This window comes from Rhipicephalus microplus, chromosome 9 (assembly GCF_043290135.1).
Source record: "Rhipicephalus microplus isolate Deutch F79 chromosome 9, USDA_Rmic, whole genome shotgun sequence".
NCBI classification, from domain to species: domain Eukaryota; kingdom Metazoa; phylum Arthropoda; class Arachnida; order Ixodida; family Ixodidae; genus Rhipicephalus; species Rhipicephalus microplus.
Genome location: NC_134708.1, coordinates 39,929,260 through 39,950,073, shown reverse-complemented (window position 1 = coordinate 39,950,073; position 20,814 = coordinate 39,929,260). Strand labels below are relative to the sequence as shown.

At 45.7% G+C, this 20,814-nt stretch overlaps 2 protein-coding genes across 2 annotated transcripts in view; one reads left to right on the top strand and one right to left on the bottom strand.

The window, feature by feature from the left end:
• Positions 1–14,256, bottom strand: part of Nca (neurocalcin homolog) — a 120,223-nt gene extending 105,967 nt beyond the window's left edge. Inside the window, exon 1 of the mRNA XM_037415797.2 lies at positions 14,165–14,256. The gene's annotated coding sequence lies outside the window, so the exon portion shown is untranslated. The remainder of the gene's footprint in view (positions 1–14,164) is intronic.
• A 719-nt stretch (positions 14,257–14,975) lies between these two features.
• Positions 14,976–19,825, top strand: Opa1 (Opa1 mitochondrial dynamin like GTPase). The gene is made up of 2 exons (XM_037415795.2): positions 14,976–15,778; positions 16,936–19,825. Exons 1-2 carry the CDS (start codon positions 15,143–15,145, stop codon positions 19,150–19,152), a joined length of 2,853 nt encoding a protein of 950 aa, XP_037271692.2. The 5' UTR covers positions 14,976–15,142; the 3' UTR covers positions 19,153–19,825.
• The last annotated feature ends 989 nt before the right edge of the window (positions 19,826–20,814 follow it).

Genomic DNA, 20,814 nt, shown 5'->3' with positions numbered 1-20,814 from the left:
TGCGTCTGTCACTGATCTGATATTTACTACGTCTATCTCACTCAATCAATCAGAAACATGCATATACTGCAGTGGCTATATGTTGTATATACACGTTATTTTTAAAAAAAGGAAGCCAGTTTTCACATAAGATCAAGATGCTAAACGAAAAAACGACTTTACAGGTGCGAACGAGCAGCAACAAAATCATGTTGCGCTAGACGATTTAACGGTATACCTTTCAATAAAAACAAACGTACGAATCCGCGGCAAAGCGCGGGAAGCGGATTAAGCGAGAACGTTAATGCATATTCATCGAGATGTCCAGGGCGAAGCTAGAAAGTCAAATAAACAAGAAATTGCGAAGATAAACGGAAAGCAACGACGAAGACTATATACGCACGCTTCGTCGGCCAGTCGATGATTCGGCACGGGAATTAATGGGCGGCAAATTACGCTCGCTCGAATGACGATGCATGGACGGCGTGCCAGCACTGCACGCGCGCCTGTACACATCAACTAAACAAAGTACTCGCTTATACACGAGGGTCCGTACAGACACACCATTCACGCGCGCACACGAAATGGTTGGGTGCCGTGCACAAGCACACCACGCGCGTACAGCGTATAAACACACGCACACCCTGCCTAAACACACGATTTAGCGCAGCCCTGAGGAGTGTGTGTTGAAACGTGTTAGGCGGAAGCAAAACAACCGCGCCCGGTCCGTGCTGCATACATCATCGGTTTGGACCGATGCAAAACGAGCGAGGAATGGAAACGCTTGCCGTATTGCGAAGCTGGTAAAAAGGTGCCTATATAATGCTGGGAATGTATGTACGATACGAGTTGCCGCGAATTGCGCCAGAGAGAAAAAAAAAGGGGGGTGGTGTCAGGACATAAGTGCATGGCGTTTCAGTTTTTATCGTGCATTTCTTTTCACTTTCAATTTACTGGTTATATGAATATTATTACATATATTACTTGTATACAGATGAAGGTCCCAGAGTAGTGATACTGAAAACGGAACCCTCAACATTGTTTGCTTCTTTGTTCGTTTATCAGAGAGTGAGTGACTGAGTGAGTGGAGCTATTGTATGAATTAGTAAGCGCAGCTCATAAGCGAATGAATGAATGCAGGATTTAGTGAGCCAGTCAGTCACCGAGTGATGAGAAAATGAATAAGTGAATGAATAGGCTGGTGACCGCAGATGATAACTTAGGCTGACTGACTCACTAAGTGAATGAATTCGTGGGTGACTACATATGATAAGTGAGAGAGTGAGTCAGCGATAGAAGAATGAATAAGTGAATTCATTAAATAATTAATTAATGCAGGTGAAAAATGGATTACTGAGTGAGTGCGGGTTACGGGGTCATGCCAGCTGAGAGAGTGCATAGACACGTAATTCTAAATACCCTATTGTTCGTTACGCTGCGTTGACAATGCGACACTATGTGCACAAGAAAGCGAGTGTTTCCTACGCTTCGCTATAAGACGATACGGTGCTGCCACCTACCAATGTCTCTGTCTTCTACACAAGCTTTCGTTTCCCGACATTACTGCCAGATGGCATCCATATCTCACGCAACGCCTGCTGCAAGAAGATTATGGTCTTTTTCACTCTCAGGGGATCTTACGCCGCCATCCTGAATTTTCATCCGCGACTGAGCAAGGCGCCCCCTAAACCCTGTCGAATCACCTTCTATTGTTTGGTAGGGGGGGGGGGGGGGGGGCTAGCTCGACATTTTACGATAATGATAGTCACTGCCCAAACAGATCGAACTGTTCAATCCGTTCGCACTCTCGGCTTTTCGTACCTTGCTTATCTTCGTTTCTATGAAGCCTCACGACATAGCTTTATTGCATTTCGTCAGTTACTTTTTTTGTTTTTTGAGCATGTCAGTGTTTCAAGTTGATTAAGCAACACCAAAAGTCGTTCACAATGCATTCTGGAATCTTTCACAACCACACTTACAATTCATCTTGGAGTAGAATGAAAAGTGAATTACTAGTCAAAAACGCGAAGGCATAATTTTACTAAATTTTGCGTTTTTTTTTTTTGGCGGTCGCGTGCGTTCAACTGCGGAACAAAAGGCATTCCACGAACTATGCAGATCGGTTTTCCGTTATCCGCAGAGGGCCGGAAAAGAAACCACCATTCTTCCCCGCAAAATTACAGGGCTGCAGGATGTATTCAAAAGATATTTCTAAAAAAGAAACCGATCACCGATATATATATATATATATATATATATATATATATATATATATATATATATATATATATGGGATATGGCACAACGGGAGCGTTGTCAACAAGGATAAATATATTTATTTCCCAACAGTTTCGGGAGGGGTCCTCCCTGATCAGTGGATCAAGGGAGTATAACTCCTCCCCTGATGAAGGGAGGACCCCTCCCGAAACTGTTGGGAAATAAATATATTTATCCTTGTTGACAACGCTCCCGTTGTTCCATATCCCATATATATATATATATATATATATATATATATATATATATATATATATATATATATATATATATATATATATATATATATATATATATATATATATATATATATATATATGTATATATATATGTATATATATATATATATATATATATATATATATATAGCGTCAGAATACACCACAAACATCGACTAAACCGCGAATGCATTGCATTGCTACCGAGGTGGCAGTGAATTCGAAGCACCTAACAAAGCCTATACAGTGGACCGAGGGATGTGACCGCCGCCGTTTCTCAGTATAGGTAGAACATCGGACGCGTCATTCGTAGTCATTTCGAAGATCGAATGCAGATTCGGTCCCTGCCCACGGCAAGTTACCTTTTCGTCCACTTTTATTTTTCACATCCACGTTATAATTACAACTGATAATGTCATCCGTTCTTTCTTTCGCATGATTGTCTGTTAGTTCGCATTATCATGCTGTCTGACAAAACGAGCCCTTAAATTGACACTAACGAGCAAAACGATTCCTCGCGTATATCAGTAAAGTACAATGTCACAACCGCTAAAAACACCGCTCACATACCACGAGCGGATACTTATCAAGTGATAAACCCGCGAAGAGAAAATGCTGACAGAGACGCCGCCTCGAAATTTCCGCAACGAACACCGTGACGTAAGAAATTTCGAAGGTATCTACTCGGTCCTGCGTAGCTTCCAATCGATGAAAGATGAAGTGAATAGCCTTCTGTGGCTGCCAATGAGCTAGCGTGCGAAGCTGAAGAAAATTTCGTCCAGCCAATCCCGACAAAATACGAAATGCATCTTTAAAAAAATGTTGACGTCACACGCGGAGATTTCGGCGCGAAATTTAAAAACGAAATTTCAACCTCGACCTTCTCCGTTAATCATGGACCCGCTATAATGAAACAAGTGACATTAGAGTTCTAAGAGTTCAGTTAGCCAACGTGCACAAAGTCATTATTGTTTCACTTTAGTGCGTCTTTCAATTTACACTTCATCGAAAATCATGTGGTACACAGGAAACGGCCATTGTTTCGAAAGTACAATAAACGACGCGGCGTTCGTTTTGTCATGCAAATAGTGTCGTCTTCGAGTCAATATCCTTGACGTCATTCCACCATGTCGCGGCGAAATACGCTTTTGCGTTAAGTTTTACGTCGTGTGCACTTCCTTTTCTTTTCTTTCCATGCAAGAAACGTTAGACTGTTCCGAGTTAAACGGTTAGCTAAAAATTGTTGTTCGCCTTCGCGCATTCTAGTCTTCAGAAGCGATCTGACAGAACCGTGCCGAGTATATGTTCGCTGTAAACAAAAAACAAATAAATAAAAAATAAGTGGAAGCAAATTGAAATCGTAACCTTTCGTTGTTGTCCAGTTTCGCCTATTTCTCTCGGCATTGCAGGTTTCAATCAAATCATCTGATATATATATATATATATATATATATATATATATATATATATATATATATATATATATATATATATATATATATATATATATATATATATATAAGGGGCAGAAAAACTCGGTGCTATATCCAACAGATGTCGTGAACTCGCTGCGCAAAGACAGCGCAGAAGAATTGGTTAGTCAAGCCGGTGTGACAAACGTTTCAGACGTTGCAAACAACCGTGGTCCGCAGAGAATTGTTCGGGAACAAGTTAAAAAGGCAAACAAACAAAAAGCGTTTAGCTCGCTATAGCAGTCGCGCAGTTTTACGTCTGAACGACTGTATATGTGCGCTGCAGCGCGGCGTCCTTCAATCGATTCGGGAGCTTTAGTTTGTCGTCCGTAGATTAGTTACAGCGTTCGGTTAGACTGGTTATCGGAGAACCACACATATGCAATAGCGAAATCGTCGCTATGGGTTAGTCGGTTAGCCAGTCAATTATTTAGCTATGTCATTCAGCATAGTTACTTTGTTAGTTGACCGGCTATGTTAGTCATTCGGTATTGTCGGTCAATCCGTCATTCAGTTAATTGACTAGTTTAATAGACGGCGATCTGCAAATTTGGCGGCAACTGGTCACCTGGTATGTTCTTAACGGTGACGTCTTACGCCGTCTGTAGCACTTCTAAAACCCTCGCAACGCAAGCACAAAATCCAGACCGCCGCGGTGGTGTACATGCAATGGTTACGCTGCTCGAATGGTCGCGGGTTCAATGCCGGCCACGGCGGTCGCATTTCAATGGAGGCGAGGAAACGCTAGGCGCCCGTGTATACTCTGCCATGCCAGTGCACGTCAAAAAACGCCACGCGATCAAAATTTTCGGAGCTCGTGTCCCGCGGCTCTGTCCCGTAAAACCCCAGACAACAATGAAGGCCAAAGCCTTAAGGCCTTGGCCATGATTGAGGCCAAGACCTTAATTAAAGCATTGGCCTTGTATGCCTAATTAATGCCTAAACCTGCTAATTAGTAAGGCCAAACCCTCGGATATCTCATCAAACACGAAAAATGACCGGCGTCCCGTGTCGGCGACACTAGCACAAGTGACGCAATAAAATATTTTAAAAATCGACAACACGTGATAACGTCACCATATGACGTCGTCAGACGTCAGAGATCACTGAAACTAGTGACGCCATTATCGTTACGACGTCCCGAGACGTGTTCCCGCATGATGACGTCGTCACAGATCGTATAGCTCTGTCAAATGTGGGCCCTATCACGGAGGCCATGCAAAACCATGCGAGGTGCTTTCGATCTTGGAGGCAATGCTAAACCACGTAAGGTTCAGAAAGATTTCGGAGGGTGGCGGGACTAGGATCAATCCAATCGACTGAGAGGGAAAAGTGGTTGGCTTTCAATTTCCAGTCGTCTTGCGTGAGTGCATAAAGGCTTCGGTGCCATTTTTTAAAAGGATTGTCTCTGTCTGTCTGTCACACGATGTGAGCCACCCAGCCAAAGTTTAAGCACTTACTCAATGCGCGGCCATCTTGAACAGGTGGCTGCGTTCACACTTGTGAACGTAGCTGATCAAAATTAAATACTACGGATACCTGAGGAGCATCATCAACACGTAAGTATTAGGTTGTGTGTTTCTTTGCTAGAAAATACGTAGATACGTAGTTCTCAAGACCCTAGTGTTTCTTAGGCTGCGTTGAAATCACCACTCTGTGCCCGAAAAAGCCCTCTGCCGAACGATATAGAGTTACTGTATATGCTAACTAAAGGTAGCACTAGAACTCTAGAAGTAACTCTAGAACTCTAGAAGTAACTCTAGAACGATATGCATGCTCCTGCCACCTGGCAGTGGTCCGGGGTTCTGCACGAGCTCATATTTCCTGACGTCATTGCCAGATGGCGTCCATATCTCCCACGCATTAGAGTTACTGATTGATATGTGGGGTTTAACGTACCAAAACCACCATATGATTATGAGAGACGCCGTAGTGGAGGGCTCCGGAAATTTCGACCACCTGGGGTTCTTTAACGTGCACCCAAATCTGAGCACACGGGCCTACAACATTTCCGCCTCCATCGGAAATGCAGCCGCCGCAGCCGGGATGCATTAGAGTTACTGTATGATACCTTTCAAGTATGACACCTGTATGATACCTTCGAGTGCACTATTACCTATCTCGAAGCAGCGCTTCGAGATAGGTAATAGTGCACTTGAAGTTGTAAAAGACTATGTCTACTTAGGGCAGGTAATAACCGCAGAGCCAAACCACGAGATTGAAGTAACTAGAAGAATAAGAATGGGGTGGAGCACATTCGGCAAGCACTCTCAAATTATGACAGGTAGATATTGCCACTATCCCTCAAGAGGAAGGTATATAACAGCTGTATCCTGCCGGTACTTAGCTACGGAACAAAAACCTGGAGACTTAAAAGATGGTTCAGCTTAAATTGAGGACGACGCAGCGAGCAATGGAAAGAAAAATGGTAGGTGTAACCTTAAGAGACAAGAAGAGAGCAGAGTGGATTAGGGAACAAACGGGGGTTAAGGATATCATAGCTGAAATCAAGAAGAAGAAATGGACATGGGCAGGGCATGTAGCGCGTAGACACGATAACCGCTGGTCATTAAGGGTAACTGACTGGATTCCCAGAGAAGGGAAGCGGGTTAGGGGGAGACAGAAGATTAGGTGGGCAGATGAGATTAAGAAGTTTGCGGGTATAAATTGGCAGCAGCAAGCACAGGACCGGGTTAACTGGCGGAACATGGGAGAGGCCTTTGTCCTGCAGTGGACGTAGTCAGGCTGATGATGATGATGATGATGATGATGATGATACCTTTAGGTACAGTAACTCTACTGCGGATGATATCAGGACTCATGTAGTACGGCCGGCAGAACTATCACCTTTCGACATTTGCATCAAAGTGCGCAGATACGCAGCCCATTTTTTTAATTATTCATTATTATCACACAGAAACACCTGTGCTTACATAAATGTTCGCGAACACGGAATGTTTCACATATCAGCGAAATCAATCCCTTCTTCCTGCTTCCTAGTCTTCGTCCTCCGCTCAAAAGGGAAAAAAAAAGGTCTTCGTGCTATTGCATGGTCACTAGATTGCTAATAATAAAATAAAGATTTGCTGATCTTTAGACACTAAAAACAGCACAATCATGAGGCACACCATAGTGGGGGAAGGGGGAAAAGGGGGCTTTGGGTCAACTTCGACGACATGAGTTTCAAGTGCGTCCAAAGTCTGCACAGCTACACGCGGGCTGTTACTGCCCTCGTGCGAAATGCCGCCGCTGGGACTCGAACCCACGACGTCGAGCTTCGGCAGAGCATTTCCACTACTAGGACGCTGGCGTTAAAAAAAACGACGGCTCTCTGTGCATTGGGAGAAGATGTAAAGTAGCCGGAATCAAACAAACAAATATATAACAAAAATAAGAAAGCGTCCGTGAACGTAGCAATTGAAAGTAAAGGTAAACAGCAGGCTCTGTGGAGCCAGAAAAAAAAAACACGACAGAGACAATAAAATTCAGACGTCTTTTTTCTTATTTTCTTTCCTTTCTTCCTTTCTTCCTTCCTTTCTTTCTTTCTTCCTTCCTTCCTTCCTTCCTTCCTTTCTTTCTTTCTTCCTTTCTTCCTTTCTTCCTTTCTTTCTTCCTTCCTTCCTTCCTTCCTTCCTTCCTTCCTTCCTTCCTTCCTTCCCTTTTATATTTATCCCTTTTTTTTCTTCTTACTTTCCTTCTTTCTTTCCGTTTTCGAGCTTCCATATATCTGCCCACAAAAGCAGGCCGCCTCCTGCGGTGTTTTTGTCTTTCCCATCTCGCAGCACCTCACGACGGCTGCAGATCTCGCGCTCGGCCGGGCGCTGCTTGTGTTGCCGTTCTTGACTCATTCATCGCGACGAGCGCCCGCATTTTTGAAGATTCGGGGTGCACAACGGTGGCGGCGGAGGCAGCTCGGACGCCGACGAAATTCGATCATCGGCGCGCGCACACACACGAACGACCTGTCGTTCGTCCGCGCCGGGGCTTTTCTATTTTTAAAAGCCGTCGCGATTCTCGAAACCGATCTTCCACCAACCGTACTGCCCTTCCTGACGACCTTGTATTTTTTGTTTTTTGTTGTTGTTTTTTTGCGACAACATATTTTCGCATTCCACCTGCCACAACACAAACCAGTCGTCGCGGCCAAGATTTCTTCTGGCCGTCGACGACTTCGTGTCCCGTGACGGAAATAACGCGAGCCCCTTCGCATAGTTCCTGCGTTTACAATAAATAAATAAATAAATGCGCTGAAATTCATGATTTTTTTGCGTTTGCATATTATTTTTTTTTACAAGGCCATGCCTTTTCTTTCAGAAAGAAAATCAACCGCTTCAACAAGGCTTCTTTGCTGTGTTCCTTCGCAATGCAAACATGGCGTTACAAGTAGAAGAAAAAAAAAGCATACATTATATGACACTTGCTTTTCACGCAGACTGGGACCACTCGCCGATTACCATTATACAATAATATTCGCAGAAAAACGATATATATATATATATATATATATATATATATATATATATATATATATATATATATATATATATATGTGTGTGTGTGTGTGTGTGTGTGTGTGTGTGTGTGTGTGTGTGTGTGTGTGTGTGTGTGTGTGTGGTGAGGGAAATAAGTGTACACTTAAGGGATTGTTTTTGTTTTTTCCGTGTTTGACACAATATTAATGAAATCTAACAGACAATAATGCCAAGGAAAGCATAGGGGAGGTTATTAGACCGAATTGTAAGGTAAATCTGAAGAAAGAAAAGTGGGTGAAAAGATAACTTGCCATGGGCAGGAAACGAACCTACGACCTTCGAATAACGCGTTCGATGCTCTACCACTAAGCTATCACGGCGGCTATCCCCCCCAGCCACTTCATGGGGTTTATATGTGAAATTAAACGTGGGAGTGTCAGTCAGCGCCATCTGTAGCCATGGCGGCGAGTGTGGCACACACTTTATGAGTCTGTGTGGGGTCACGTAGCACGTGAACTTAGTACGAGCTGGCAGCTGACCAATAGTCCCTCGCATACGAGGGACTATTGGTCAGCTGCCAAACACTTCCCGCCAGACAGTGCCACATACCCACAGGCGGGTATGTGCCGCTGGTATGCGCGTATGTGCCACAGGTGATTGATACTTAGTATCTACCAAGGAACGACGAGAATACACATGGGAAATTTTAACACGCGAGCGATAAGATACACCCGACATCGGTAGCGTTGACCCAACGAATTGATTGATTTGTGCGGTTTAACGTCCCAAAACCACCATATGATTATGAGAGACGCCGTAGTGGAGGGCTCCGGAAATTTCGACCACCTGGGGTTCTCAAACGTGCACCCAAATCTGAGCACACGGGCCTACAACATTTCCGCCTCCATCAGAAATGCAGCCGCCGCAGCCGGGAATCGAACCCGCGACCTGCGGGTCAGCAGCCGAGTACCTTAGCCACTAGACCACCGCGGCGGGGCGGACCCAACGAATGCAACGAATAAATGTCAGGGTCCCAGCTGGAATCGAACCCAAGCATTCTGCGTAGCAATGAGGCATTTTACCGCAGAGCTACGCCTCCTCTCGGAACTACTTTTCAAATAGACGCTAATCTTCGCGAAACGTCAATAGTGGTAGCAGTGCTACCTACTTAATCTTATAAACATGACATATCTACTCCTTTGATACAGCCATCACGGTGGGTTAACATCAATTGTGGTTAGTTGTCATGCGCTGAAATTGATTTATGTAGCAGTGTCCAGGGCCAGCATCCTCGCGAGCATCAGCGCTTCATATCAGCTTCTGCTGTTGCCAATACAGCATGTTTTAGTTGGCATCGTTGCGCAAAGGCAAACAAATGGTTATATAAACATCTGGAACTCTTCAACCTATGCCTGTGCGTCCAATATTTATACATATATTTAGCATCATTTCACGACGTGTCGCTCAATAAAAACAAATTGCAACACGGTCACCTTCCCTCCGCATTCTTCGCATAACGTCGGTTTCCAGGTACGTGAGATCTACCAAAGTTTTGTTGTTGGTGAAACTATCTGCTTACTTTTCTATATTCGTTATTTCTAATTGTCCATTTCTCATTTAGTTTGTGTCCTTTTTTTCAATAGTTTAAAAACCGTGGGCTAAAAAAATGACAGTATTTCGTCAGAACTACCCGGTTCTTGGCCAATCCCCAAGCGTGGGTGCGTGCCACAGTTTCCAGGCACTTCCTTCCTTCCTACAACACAAAAATTATGATTATTTATAACGTAGTAGGTACCGGCAAGTGTGCGCGTAGCAGTTACCCAAAGGGTGTTTAGAAAAAGGCTCTGAAATGCCGCTCTTCCAGCTTTCGCTGTAACTGTGCTGAGCGTTCCGCGCAGGCCTGGCGTTTTTGGTAGGAACTCGTAAAATTCCTCACGGAATTCTGACATCGCTGCTCAGTCAAACGTGATGCCCTAAGGTAAGATATACCTAATCTCGCCTTATTCGCGGCCAATGTTCATTAGTGCTTGCTTACTGCGTAGGCTAGCCTTGCCATATCTATCTAGTCGTTTATTTACCAGCACTCTCTCAAGTGGTTATATCAGAAGAAAACTGCCAAACCCGTAACTGTTCTTCCTTATGAGGACACCTCGACAAGTCGACACAGGGATGGGGTACGGGGAATAAAAGGTATATGAAGAACAACATAGCAGAAGACCACCCAGTAGTGCGTGCAAGAGGACGTGTTTTCACATTACCTAAATAGGTGGTGTTGGTTTTCATATCCTAAAGCCACCACGTAACTTCCGGTCACCATCGCCTGGGCATAAACGTCACCTGTGACGTCATACCAGCACCGTACGAATGAATACAGTGTGAACAACGGGAAAGGTTTCTGCGCGGCGTTCCATACGCAACGATCGGCATTTTGGTGCTGCTGCTACGTCAGCGGTTGGTCCGTGTGACTGGGGGAACAGGGTGGCTGGTAAACGCTTGGCGGTTCTGGCTATCCTCCCAGCATGACTACTGTCGGACGGGGCTCCGAGTCGACAGTGCTGTGCCGTTCTCCGAATGACGTCATTCGTCATTCGAGGTCACGTGACTATCACGCACTCGACGGAAACCGGAAGTTATGTTGCTGTGCTTTCTAGGTTACACTGCAGGATGGGCCTTGGACAAGTATAGAAAACCACCCTAACAAGCAAGTAACAACCAAACGTGCAAATAAAAAATACGGAATGGAAGATGCCAGACATTAGTTACAATCAACCATACGCCGGCGATATAGCGCTGGTACAGAGAGCAAGTAAAGGGGCTGTAGCTTTGGCTAATTTTTTTTTTTTTTTATCATACTGCAGGCCATTTTCAGCCCATGTAGGAGTGGTGATAAGAAAAAGTACATAAAGCACATACACGAAATAAAAAGAATGCATTGTCAACAACTCAATTGAAATACGACCCACTGTATTAAGTACGTGATTGATTGAATGACGTTACTACACACAACATTATTGTCTAATCTGTCTCAGTGGTGAATAGCTGACGGAAAAAGGGGATGTTTCTGAGCCAAATCTCGGCCAAATGTCGACCAGTATCGGTTAAGGTAATAGTTATAGTGCCGTATGAACTTGTACACTAATTAGTACACCATAGCTGAACTATAATGAATAGCGTTAAGTGGCTGACGTCGGCTTATTATTGCAAACATTGGCCAGTGTTGGCACGTTGAAGTAAACTGTGCTGTTGGCTCACTACCAGAAAGGGATAGGGCTGGTGTTGTTCATTGATATGTGGGGTTTAACGCCCCAAAACCACCCTATGATTATGAGAGATGCCATGATGTAGGGCTCCGGAAATTTTGACCACCTAGGTTTCTCTAACGGTCACCCAAATCTTAGCACGCGGGCCTACCGCATTTCCGCCTCCATCAAAAATGTAGACGAGTACCTTAGCCACTAGAGCACTGAGGCGGGGCTGGCTAGTATTGTCGTATATGTTGGCTTACACTTGGGAAATTCTGGCCAGTGCTGCCACGCACTGGCTAAATGACGGCTATAGTTGGCTGAAGAATGACAATTATTATCGGCTTGCGGTAGGGGGGATGCAGTGGAGTAGTTGGGGAGGGGCAACTAACTGCTGGTTTGACTCGAAGGGGGAAAGTGTTCCTTTTGCGCAGGGTTGTTTTCATTCAATTTCGATCCCACGTTCTCCTCGCATGTACCGAAAGCTACACGAGTCTGTTCTGAATTTATTACATTTAGTTCCCTAATCTTGAAAACTGTGTATAGTGCTAGTTCAACGCGAAATCGAGTACAATACATGACCACCTTCACGTGCCCAAAGTCTTTACAAGAGCTTCTGGAACTTCTGAACCATCACCGTTTGAAAAACAAAACATTCTGAAAGGAAATAAGCAGACGTCGCAACAGTACACCGTCTGCAAAACCGAAGCAGACGACGCACAAACAGAGGTGCACGAAAGATCGCCCCCGCGACAAGAAGGAATCCAGCCAGGCGCGACTAATAGCACTTGAAAGTATAATGAGGCAGATGGGGCCACCCGGCCTGCCCGCGAGACGGATGATTAATTTCATTCGGCAAGAACCTATTACCTCCTGGAGTAAAGGCAAAAACGGCCGTTCTCTTTGATGTCTCTCGCGCTGAATTCAAGCGGACAAATTATTTCAACACGCCACACACACTTGACTGCACCGTTTGGAACGACGATTTGCGATAGAATGCACCGAACGACGTTGAAGATTCCCAAGAACTTGTGGAGGCGACGACTTGAACACTGCCCCGTGGATATGTAAAGACTTACACTAATTTATATGGGAACCGCGGTAGGATTTGTTACAACCCGCAAAGCGCTATACGGGCTTGTCCCGAGCAAAATCATTCCATGCTGAGAGAAAATGTAAGGGAAAAGGCCTGCGAAGGTGAACTTCGTGTTGAACAGTTTCGTGCAAACACCATCTGCATGATTTCGGCACTGCTTCGATTTGACGGTAGCAAGCTTGAATTCGAAGTGACAACGAATCAGGCTTATCAAGATCGTCTGGAATTAAGAGCAGCAGACGACAAAAGAACTGTTAAACAAAAATCATTTCCGGCTCACTAAACGCAGCCGCCGATCCACAGCCTGCACTTTTTTGCAATTGGGAGAGAGCCCGTAGCGCTGACGTGATGTGGATACACAAGAAACTTCTAGAGCATTGCGAGCAACAAATGCACGTTTCTCCCCCCCCCCCCCCCCCCCTAAAGAAAGACCTATTTCTCGCGACAAAGTAACGAACAAACAAGAGGGGGTGGGGGTAAAACTGAGGAAAACGAAGGAAAGCAGAACTACTGGAACACCCCCGCACCCCCTTTTTGCTCCCAGCGTACCCGCCACCCACACTGGCGTCGTTTATTGATTCTACTCGCCGCATGCAATGACAGTTACAAACACTGGATTACACACACGCGTACACACACACAGAGAGAGCACACATACACGCGAGTCATGCGCGGGTCTAACAGACTGCGGCACATCGGCGTGTAGGCTGCCGTGACAAGTGTGTCAAGAAAGAACAAAACACTACCTCCGCGTGCTCTCCGATCATCACACGACACGGTCGTGTCAAAAAAGCGCTCATTCTCTCACTCGTTCGCACTTTCTCTCGCTAGCGAGAGCAGAGAGATTTTTTTTTTTCTTTCTTTTTCCGCGCGTCCTCTACACCACACTGTAGCTGAAATGCGGCGAACGCGAAAAGATGAGTCTCTTCTTTTCTTTTTTTATTCTTTAGCCCTGCTCCCGTACTCGCTTTCGGACTCCCTCCTCCAAACGGTTTGGTCTGCGCATCGCCTTCAAGATGAAACCGCACGCATTAGGCCCGCATAGAGCGAAAGCGTGCACTATTTGGTTTCACCGGGAAAGCAACGACGTATGCAGATGCGCATTGCCCCCGAGTGGGTGGGTAGAAATGGGGCGATGCTGCATCACAGATGGAGGCACCCAAAAACGGAGACGCGGTGCGACTTAAAAAAAATAAAAAAATAACGGAGACCGTTAACCTAACGGTGAAGCGCACGGATGGTTAGAGAATCGTCGACTATCGGAGAGGGGTAGCCGGATCGCCCTGCCCCTTTGGTACTCGATCCGGCAACCAATAATAGCAGCAGGTACGGCCAAGCAAGGCGGGCAAACAGTCAGAGCCCAATCGCGCGGAGCAAAGATGTACGAAAGGGGTTTTTCTTCACTTACATACGAAGACGCCACATGAAGAAGTCGCCACCAGCGTCCGGTGAACTAATCAGGCTGCGACTTGCGGAGAGCTTTCCTTCTATCGATTCCGCCGGCAGGACTAATAATGGCGCTGGTGATGGGTCAAAGCTTTATGTATCGAGATGCTGCTTTACAAACGCAGAGTACGTATTGCAGCCAGTAGTTAATCCCAAATTACACAAATTACTGAATAAATTGCTGAGAAATAAGTCTTCGTCAGCCACACGCTTTAGGCTACGTTTATTGCAGAGTTTGTGCTACAAGTCTCAAAGGCTAGAATTCAATTTAAATTTTGGTTACAAATCTCAAAGGCTACAGTTTTTGGATTTGAACTTTGAAAAGCAATCTCAGGTAAATTGGAGAATTGGATATCATTTATACATGACATTCTAGTGAAAAGTGTAGCGTGAGCAGAGTCTTTACGTATTTATTTATTTATTTGCTTATTACCTTGAGCTGTTCACTACCAAGGACGAATTTCAGTTTATGAGTACTAAATATGCTTAATATGTCACGACCGGCAAGATTTGGGGTCATTAAGCGCATAGAGTTTCATACGATAACCCTATAAACCATGCAATAGACATTAATTATTATTGAAAAGTCTAACTATTTAGAATGAACAAGAAACAACCAAACGCTTAGAATAACAATCGCACTACTGTTGTTTAAATGAAGATTTCGTTTGTCTTAAGCACAAAATCCTATAGTATCTTAAAAACATATATACTGTTTAGAATGGCTCGCCACCTATAGTCAACGCACACAAATTCGAAAGTAAAAGTCATTTGCCAGGCCTGGCTCAAGTTCAACATGGAGGCAGCGCTGGCGAGTTATCGTCGCCGGCTAGTAAAGTTGAAACTGTTCGCGTGAAACCGATTCCCCAGACTCGAAAAGACGCGCTTAGCGAATAGTAGTAAAAACAAATTCGTCCCAAGCTGACGCCGACGGCCAATCATGTCGCAGCACCGAGCGCTGTCGCTAGTACGCGGCGCCTTGGGCTACAACCTTCAAAAGTGGAGCACTTCGCCGCGCCTCAAAGCATGCCACCGCCGTCGATATCACACGCTCGGTCCGCACTCCAGACACCACCGTCTAAGACTGTACGCCGCCACCACGAACCTCCAGAGCGCCCGAAACGTCGCGCTAGTGGCCAGGATTCTTCGCGGCGTCCTGAAGGTCCGATACATCGTGCTGGGTTCGGCCGTCGCCGGAGGGGCGCACGTCTCCAAGAAGTACGATGAGTTTAAGGACAACCTCCCAGACTTTGGGTGGATCAAGGATTCGCTGCCCGATAGGGACAGCTTGGACAGGTTTCGCGCATCCCTGGCCGACATGAAAGACAAGCTGGGCATACCCGAGAAAGGGTTGTTCAGGACCGGCGCTAACGCGGCCGCTAGCGGTCTCGCCAGCATCGGTGAGTGGCTTCAGAGCGTCAAGTTCGAGAGCTCGCCTAGCGTCGCGCACAACGGCTTGGACGACTTCGCCACCGCCTTGGCCGTCGCGCCGCTCTTCTCGTCGCAGCAGCAGGAGGAAGAGCGCCGTCAGAACGAGCGTGAGCGCATGCAGAAACTCCAAGACGAGCTTATTCAGGTGAATGGTGTGAAATGTGGTTTGGCGAACTGAATGAATGGCGCGAGAGAATTGACGTCAACCGATCGATTCATCAATCAATGAATCAGTTTTTACGTTTTAACAGCACAAGGTGAGAATACACAGAGGCGAAGGAGGCCCTGTAATGTAAAATGAATTGGGAACTCCCGTACTCATACATAACTGTTTGATTGGCTAGTACAGGAGCAAAGTTAGTACACTTAAAAATTTATAAATCATAAGCAACTGACAAAACCACATGATGACATTAACATCAACAACGTATCGGCGGGAATTTAAACTACATACAAATAACATTGAAAAAAATTAAAGGATTAACATTAAAGAAAAAGTGGTGTTGGCTGCTCATTGGTTTCTGATGGCCTGAAATAAGTGACTGTTGATAGTACTTTCTTTTTTCCCCTGTAACCCATCCTCGCCAGGTCGCAAACATTTCTAACTAGCTTGTTCCTTCATTCATCCATCCTAAGATTGGCTCCTACGTTTCAAGAATGCACATATTGGTTGTTCCATTACCCAAGACTGATGTTTCACACTTGAGCATAATTGCTTTACTACAAAGCAGAGGAGATTTCATATATATCAGTGGTATGATAAGAGAGAGCACATGATTTAGTGTGGCGTGCCAGCTAATTATTTGCGTAAACATGGAGCAGTGTAACGGTGGCAGTATTCATAATTGCGTGATTATGCTGCATACATTCAATCTCCCGTGAAGCATGGGGCTGTTGCATTTGCACTAAACATTGATAATGCTGAAGTGACTTGAACTTCAACAGTAATTATGACAGATGAAACTGTGCTTCATGTGACTAATATATCTTTCCAATTAAAATTTTATTTAACAAAAGAAAATCAGCCCTTAAATTTTTTGTTCCTTTCGTAATGGATCCATTGCGACCTGGGGAAACATGAGACTGCTTGGCTTATCTTTGTCAGCGAACAGATAGGAGCAAACACAGAAAATATCTTGTCAATTGGGTTAAGATGTGTGGAAAGCATTAGCAGGGCATGCTAAGGAAATGGAAAATGTTCCTTTTGTGATTCCTCGAAACATGACAGTACTCCTTTAAGCATAGCTTCTAAGGAAAGTCTCTAAAGTAGGCAATGACAAACAGTTTATTTATCCACTACAGGTGCAGATGAAGTACCAGAAGGAGATCGAGCGTCTGGAAAAGGAAAACCGGGAGCTACGACGCCAGGTGATGCTCAAGTCAGAGCAGGGAGTGAGTCGACGCAAAATAAAGAAGTCCCTCATTGACCTCTACTCGGAAGTCCTAGACGAGCTCAGTGACTATGACTCCAGCTACAACGTCCAGGACCACCTTCCTCGCGTGGTCGTTGTCGGTGACCAGAGCGCCGGCAAGACGAGTGTTCTTGAAATGGTGGCACAGGCACGAATATTTCCGCGTGGCGCCGGTGAGATGATGACCAGAGCACCGGTCAAGGTGACGCTCAGCGAAGGGCCATACCACATTGCCAAGTTTAAGGACAGCTCGCGAGAGTTTGACCTAACTAAGGAGACCGAGCTGTCAGACCTCCGGAGGGAGGTCGAAGTGAGGATGAAGAACAGCGTCCGCGGCGGCAAGACCATCAGCACTGACGTCATCTCCATGACCGTCAAGGGTCCCGGGTTGCAGAGGATGGTCCTGGTAGACCTTCCGGGTATCATCAGCACGGCGACAACAGAGATGGCAGAAGGCACCAAGGACGCCATACGAGAGATGACAAACCTCTACATGAGCAACCCCAATGCTATCATCCTGTGCATCCAGGATGGCTCTGTAGACGCTGAGAGAAGCATTGTCACCGACCTTGTCAGCCAAGTGGATCCAAATGGTCGAAGAACCATCTTTGTCCTTACCAAGGTAGACCTGGCTGAGCAGAACATGGCCAACCCAACCAGAATTCGCAAGATCCTTGATGGGAAACTGTTTCCCATGAAAGCGCTTGGGTACTTTGCCGTTGTAACAGGCAAGGGCAGTGCAGAAGACAGTATCACAGCAATCAAAGCCTATGAAGAGGCTTTCTTCCGCAACTCCAAGCTGTGCCGAGACGGTATTCTAAACATGTCTCAGTGCACAACACAGAGTTTGAGCTTCGCCGTGTCTGACTGCTTCTGGAAGATGGTGCGGGAGTCTGTTGAGCAGCAGGCTGACGCCTTCAAGGCACAACGTTTCAACCTGGAGACCGAGTGGAAGAACAGTTTCCCTAGGATGCGGGAGCTTGACCGCGACGAGCTGTTTGAGCGATCCCGTGGGGAACTGCTTGACGAAGTAGTCAACCTCAGCCAGCTGAGTCCCAAGCACTGGGAGGAAGTGTTGTCGCGAAACCTGTGGGACTGCATGTGTGGTTATGTTGTCGACAGCATCTTCCTGCCTGCTGCGCAGACCGGAAATGCCGGCAACTTTAACACAGCCGTTGACATCCGACTCAAGCTCTGGGCCGAGCAGCTGCTGCCCTCGCAGTCCGTGGACGTGGGCTGGGAGACGCTACGGGATGAATTCAATGCGCTCCTACAGAAACGGAAAACAGCAAAGGACCATGACACACTCTTCGACCGTCTCAAGGAGGCCGTCGTCAAGGAAGTCCTTGACCGGCACGTCTGGGAGGACAAGGCTGTTGACATGCTACGCATGATTCAGCTCAACGCACTGGAAGACCGCGTGGTGCACGACAAGCACCAGTGGGACCAGGCAGTCCGGTTTCTGGAGACGACACTCCAGCAGCGCTTGCAGTCAGCCGAAGCTCGAGTCAAGGACATGGTCGGTCCAGGAATTAAAGAACAATGGCTGTACTGGGCTTCACCCACAGAAGAGCAGAGGCAGAGAGCAGTGGTCAAAGCCGAGCTGGAGCGTCTATTGAACCACGAGTTCCTCCAGAAGCACGGGCCTGCTTTGACGCAGGAGGAACTGACGACCGTTCGCAAGAACGTCCAGGCACACGACGTCGACGTCGATTACAAGTTCATTAGAGACACGTGGGAGCCCCTGTATCGCCTGCACTTCCTGCGCCGATCTCTGGCCAAGGCCAACGAATGCCGCAAGGGTTACTACCTCTACCACCAGGGCCTGGACTCTGACCTCGAGTGCCACGACGTGGTCCTGTTCTGGCGGGTGCAGCGCATGATGCATACCACGGCGAACGTGCTGAGGCAACAGGTGATGAACCGCGAGGCCCGTCGGCTGGAGAAGGGCGTCAAGGAGGTGCTGGACGACTTCTCGCAGGACCGCGAAAAGAAAGTGGAGCTCCTTACGGGGCGTCGGGTGGAGCTTGCCGAAGAACTGAAAAAAGTGCGACACATACAGGAGAAACTGGAAGAGTTTGTCAGTGCGCTAAATGCAGAGAAGTGAGTGCAACGATAGTTTAGCTTGAGAAGGGGACTGTTTTAGTTTTTCTCTTTTACATTACTGCTGGGCCTTTGGGGTTACTTAACAGCAGTTGCCGGCATTTTTTGAAACTTTGGTCAGATATGAGGCACAATTTTATGCCTCAAAATGCACACGTAGCTGAGCTAGTCGGTGATAATATGTGAGCTGAGACTCTTAAATGCCTACGCAACTACGGCTAACCTTCGGTCTTTTCTTCTTGAAAAGGCTGGTTTATAGCTGACACTGTCAATAGCAACTGCAATATTACATCACACTTGTTTAATTTATACTGTTTTGTAAAGTTAGTATATTGCTTAAAAAGATTTAATATTAAAGGCTTCGAATTTACCTTCACGAAGTAAACTTGGTGTTTGCTACATGTCAACAGTTTATGGCTCTGCGCAAGCACCAGTAAATCTTGGATACTGTCGAAGTAAAGCATTGAAGGATGCACGAGCGAAAAAATAATGTGCCTCGATATGTATGTCTGGCTTGTAGTAAAAAGGTGAATATTATGTATTGATAATATAGTATGAATTTTGTACATAATACTAGCAGAATGAAAGTTGCTATGTTATGGCTGCCAGCCTGTTGTACTTATTTCAGTGTTTCTGTATTTCAATCGTACAGATAATAAAATCGAAAATGAAATTACTTTACCATTTTCTTATTGGAAAAGGTTACTATAGAAGAAAGTACTATGTTCCACAATCATTCTTGCAGTTGCATAGAAACTGCAGAAACCAGCTGTCATCAGCAATTTCACCTGCATTGTTACAATTACAACGCAACCCTGCATAATGATTTATGTGACAAAAAAAAGTAAATCTAAGACACTTTCTACATTCAGTAGCATGTGATCAGCAGCATTTCGTATATCAACAATCGTATGAGAGAAATGGTAAATATTTGATATTACATCATGCAGAGGCAAACGTCAGTTTAATATGTTTATGAAACCCGACATTAATAAGTGTTATTATAATAAAGTATTGGTTGCAATGCAACCATTTACAACAATACTATGCAGCAAATAAGTAGGGGCCTCCGTATTCGGTTGTTCCATAAAAAATTGCTGAAATGTTTTGTTTTTTTTTTTAGTGCGGGAAATGTAGTGGGTTTGCAAATGTTCAAGATCAAATCAGAATCAAGTAATATCACATGACGGAAAACTAGGGCCTCTAGTCATCATCAAGTCGGCCCTGGCCACAAAATTTAAGGCCCACACTCTGCAAGCCTTTAAGTACGGTCAACAGCAAAAGTTTGCAGGATGTGCAGCGCGTGGCTGAGCCATAGAAAAGTACATTGCTGCGCCACCTACTGTGACGCGACGTGGTATCAAGGCTACTGTATGCAGCCTCGGTGATTAGTAACGGTGCGTTTAGACAACCTGCTGCCGCTGGATCCAATCTCGGAAGTCATAGCCGGTAACCTCAACACCATTATGTACGTCGTGGTAGGTGGCACATCAATGCAGTTTTCTGCCGCTCCACCACGCGCTGCACATCCTGAAAACATTTGCTGTTGATAGTACACCTCTAGTGTTTCCACTTTCATTGTGCGAAACCCTCGGCACTTGGTATCACACGTGAAAATATGGACATGCTACAGTTGCTACTGGTGAACTACCCAGACAAACTCCCG

What these genes read in the sequence shown, in the direction of transcription:
- Opa1 (XM_037415795.2), top strand. Translation starts at nt 15,143, where the DNA reads ATGTCGCAGCACCGAGCGCTGTCGCTAGTACGCGGCGCCTTGGGCTAC. An exon ending in TCCAAGACGAGCTTATTCAG is followed by an intron (nt 15,779 to 16,935) that starts GTGAATGGTGTG and finishes TATCCACTACAG; the next exon opens with GTGCAGATGAAGTACCAGAA.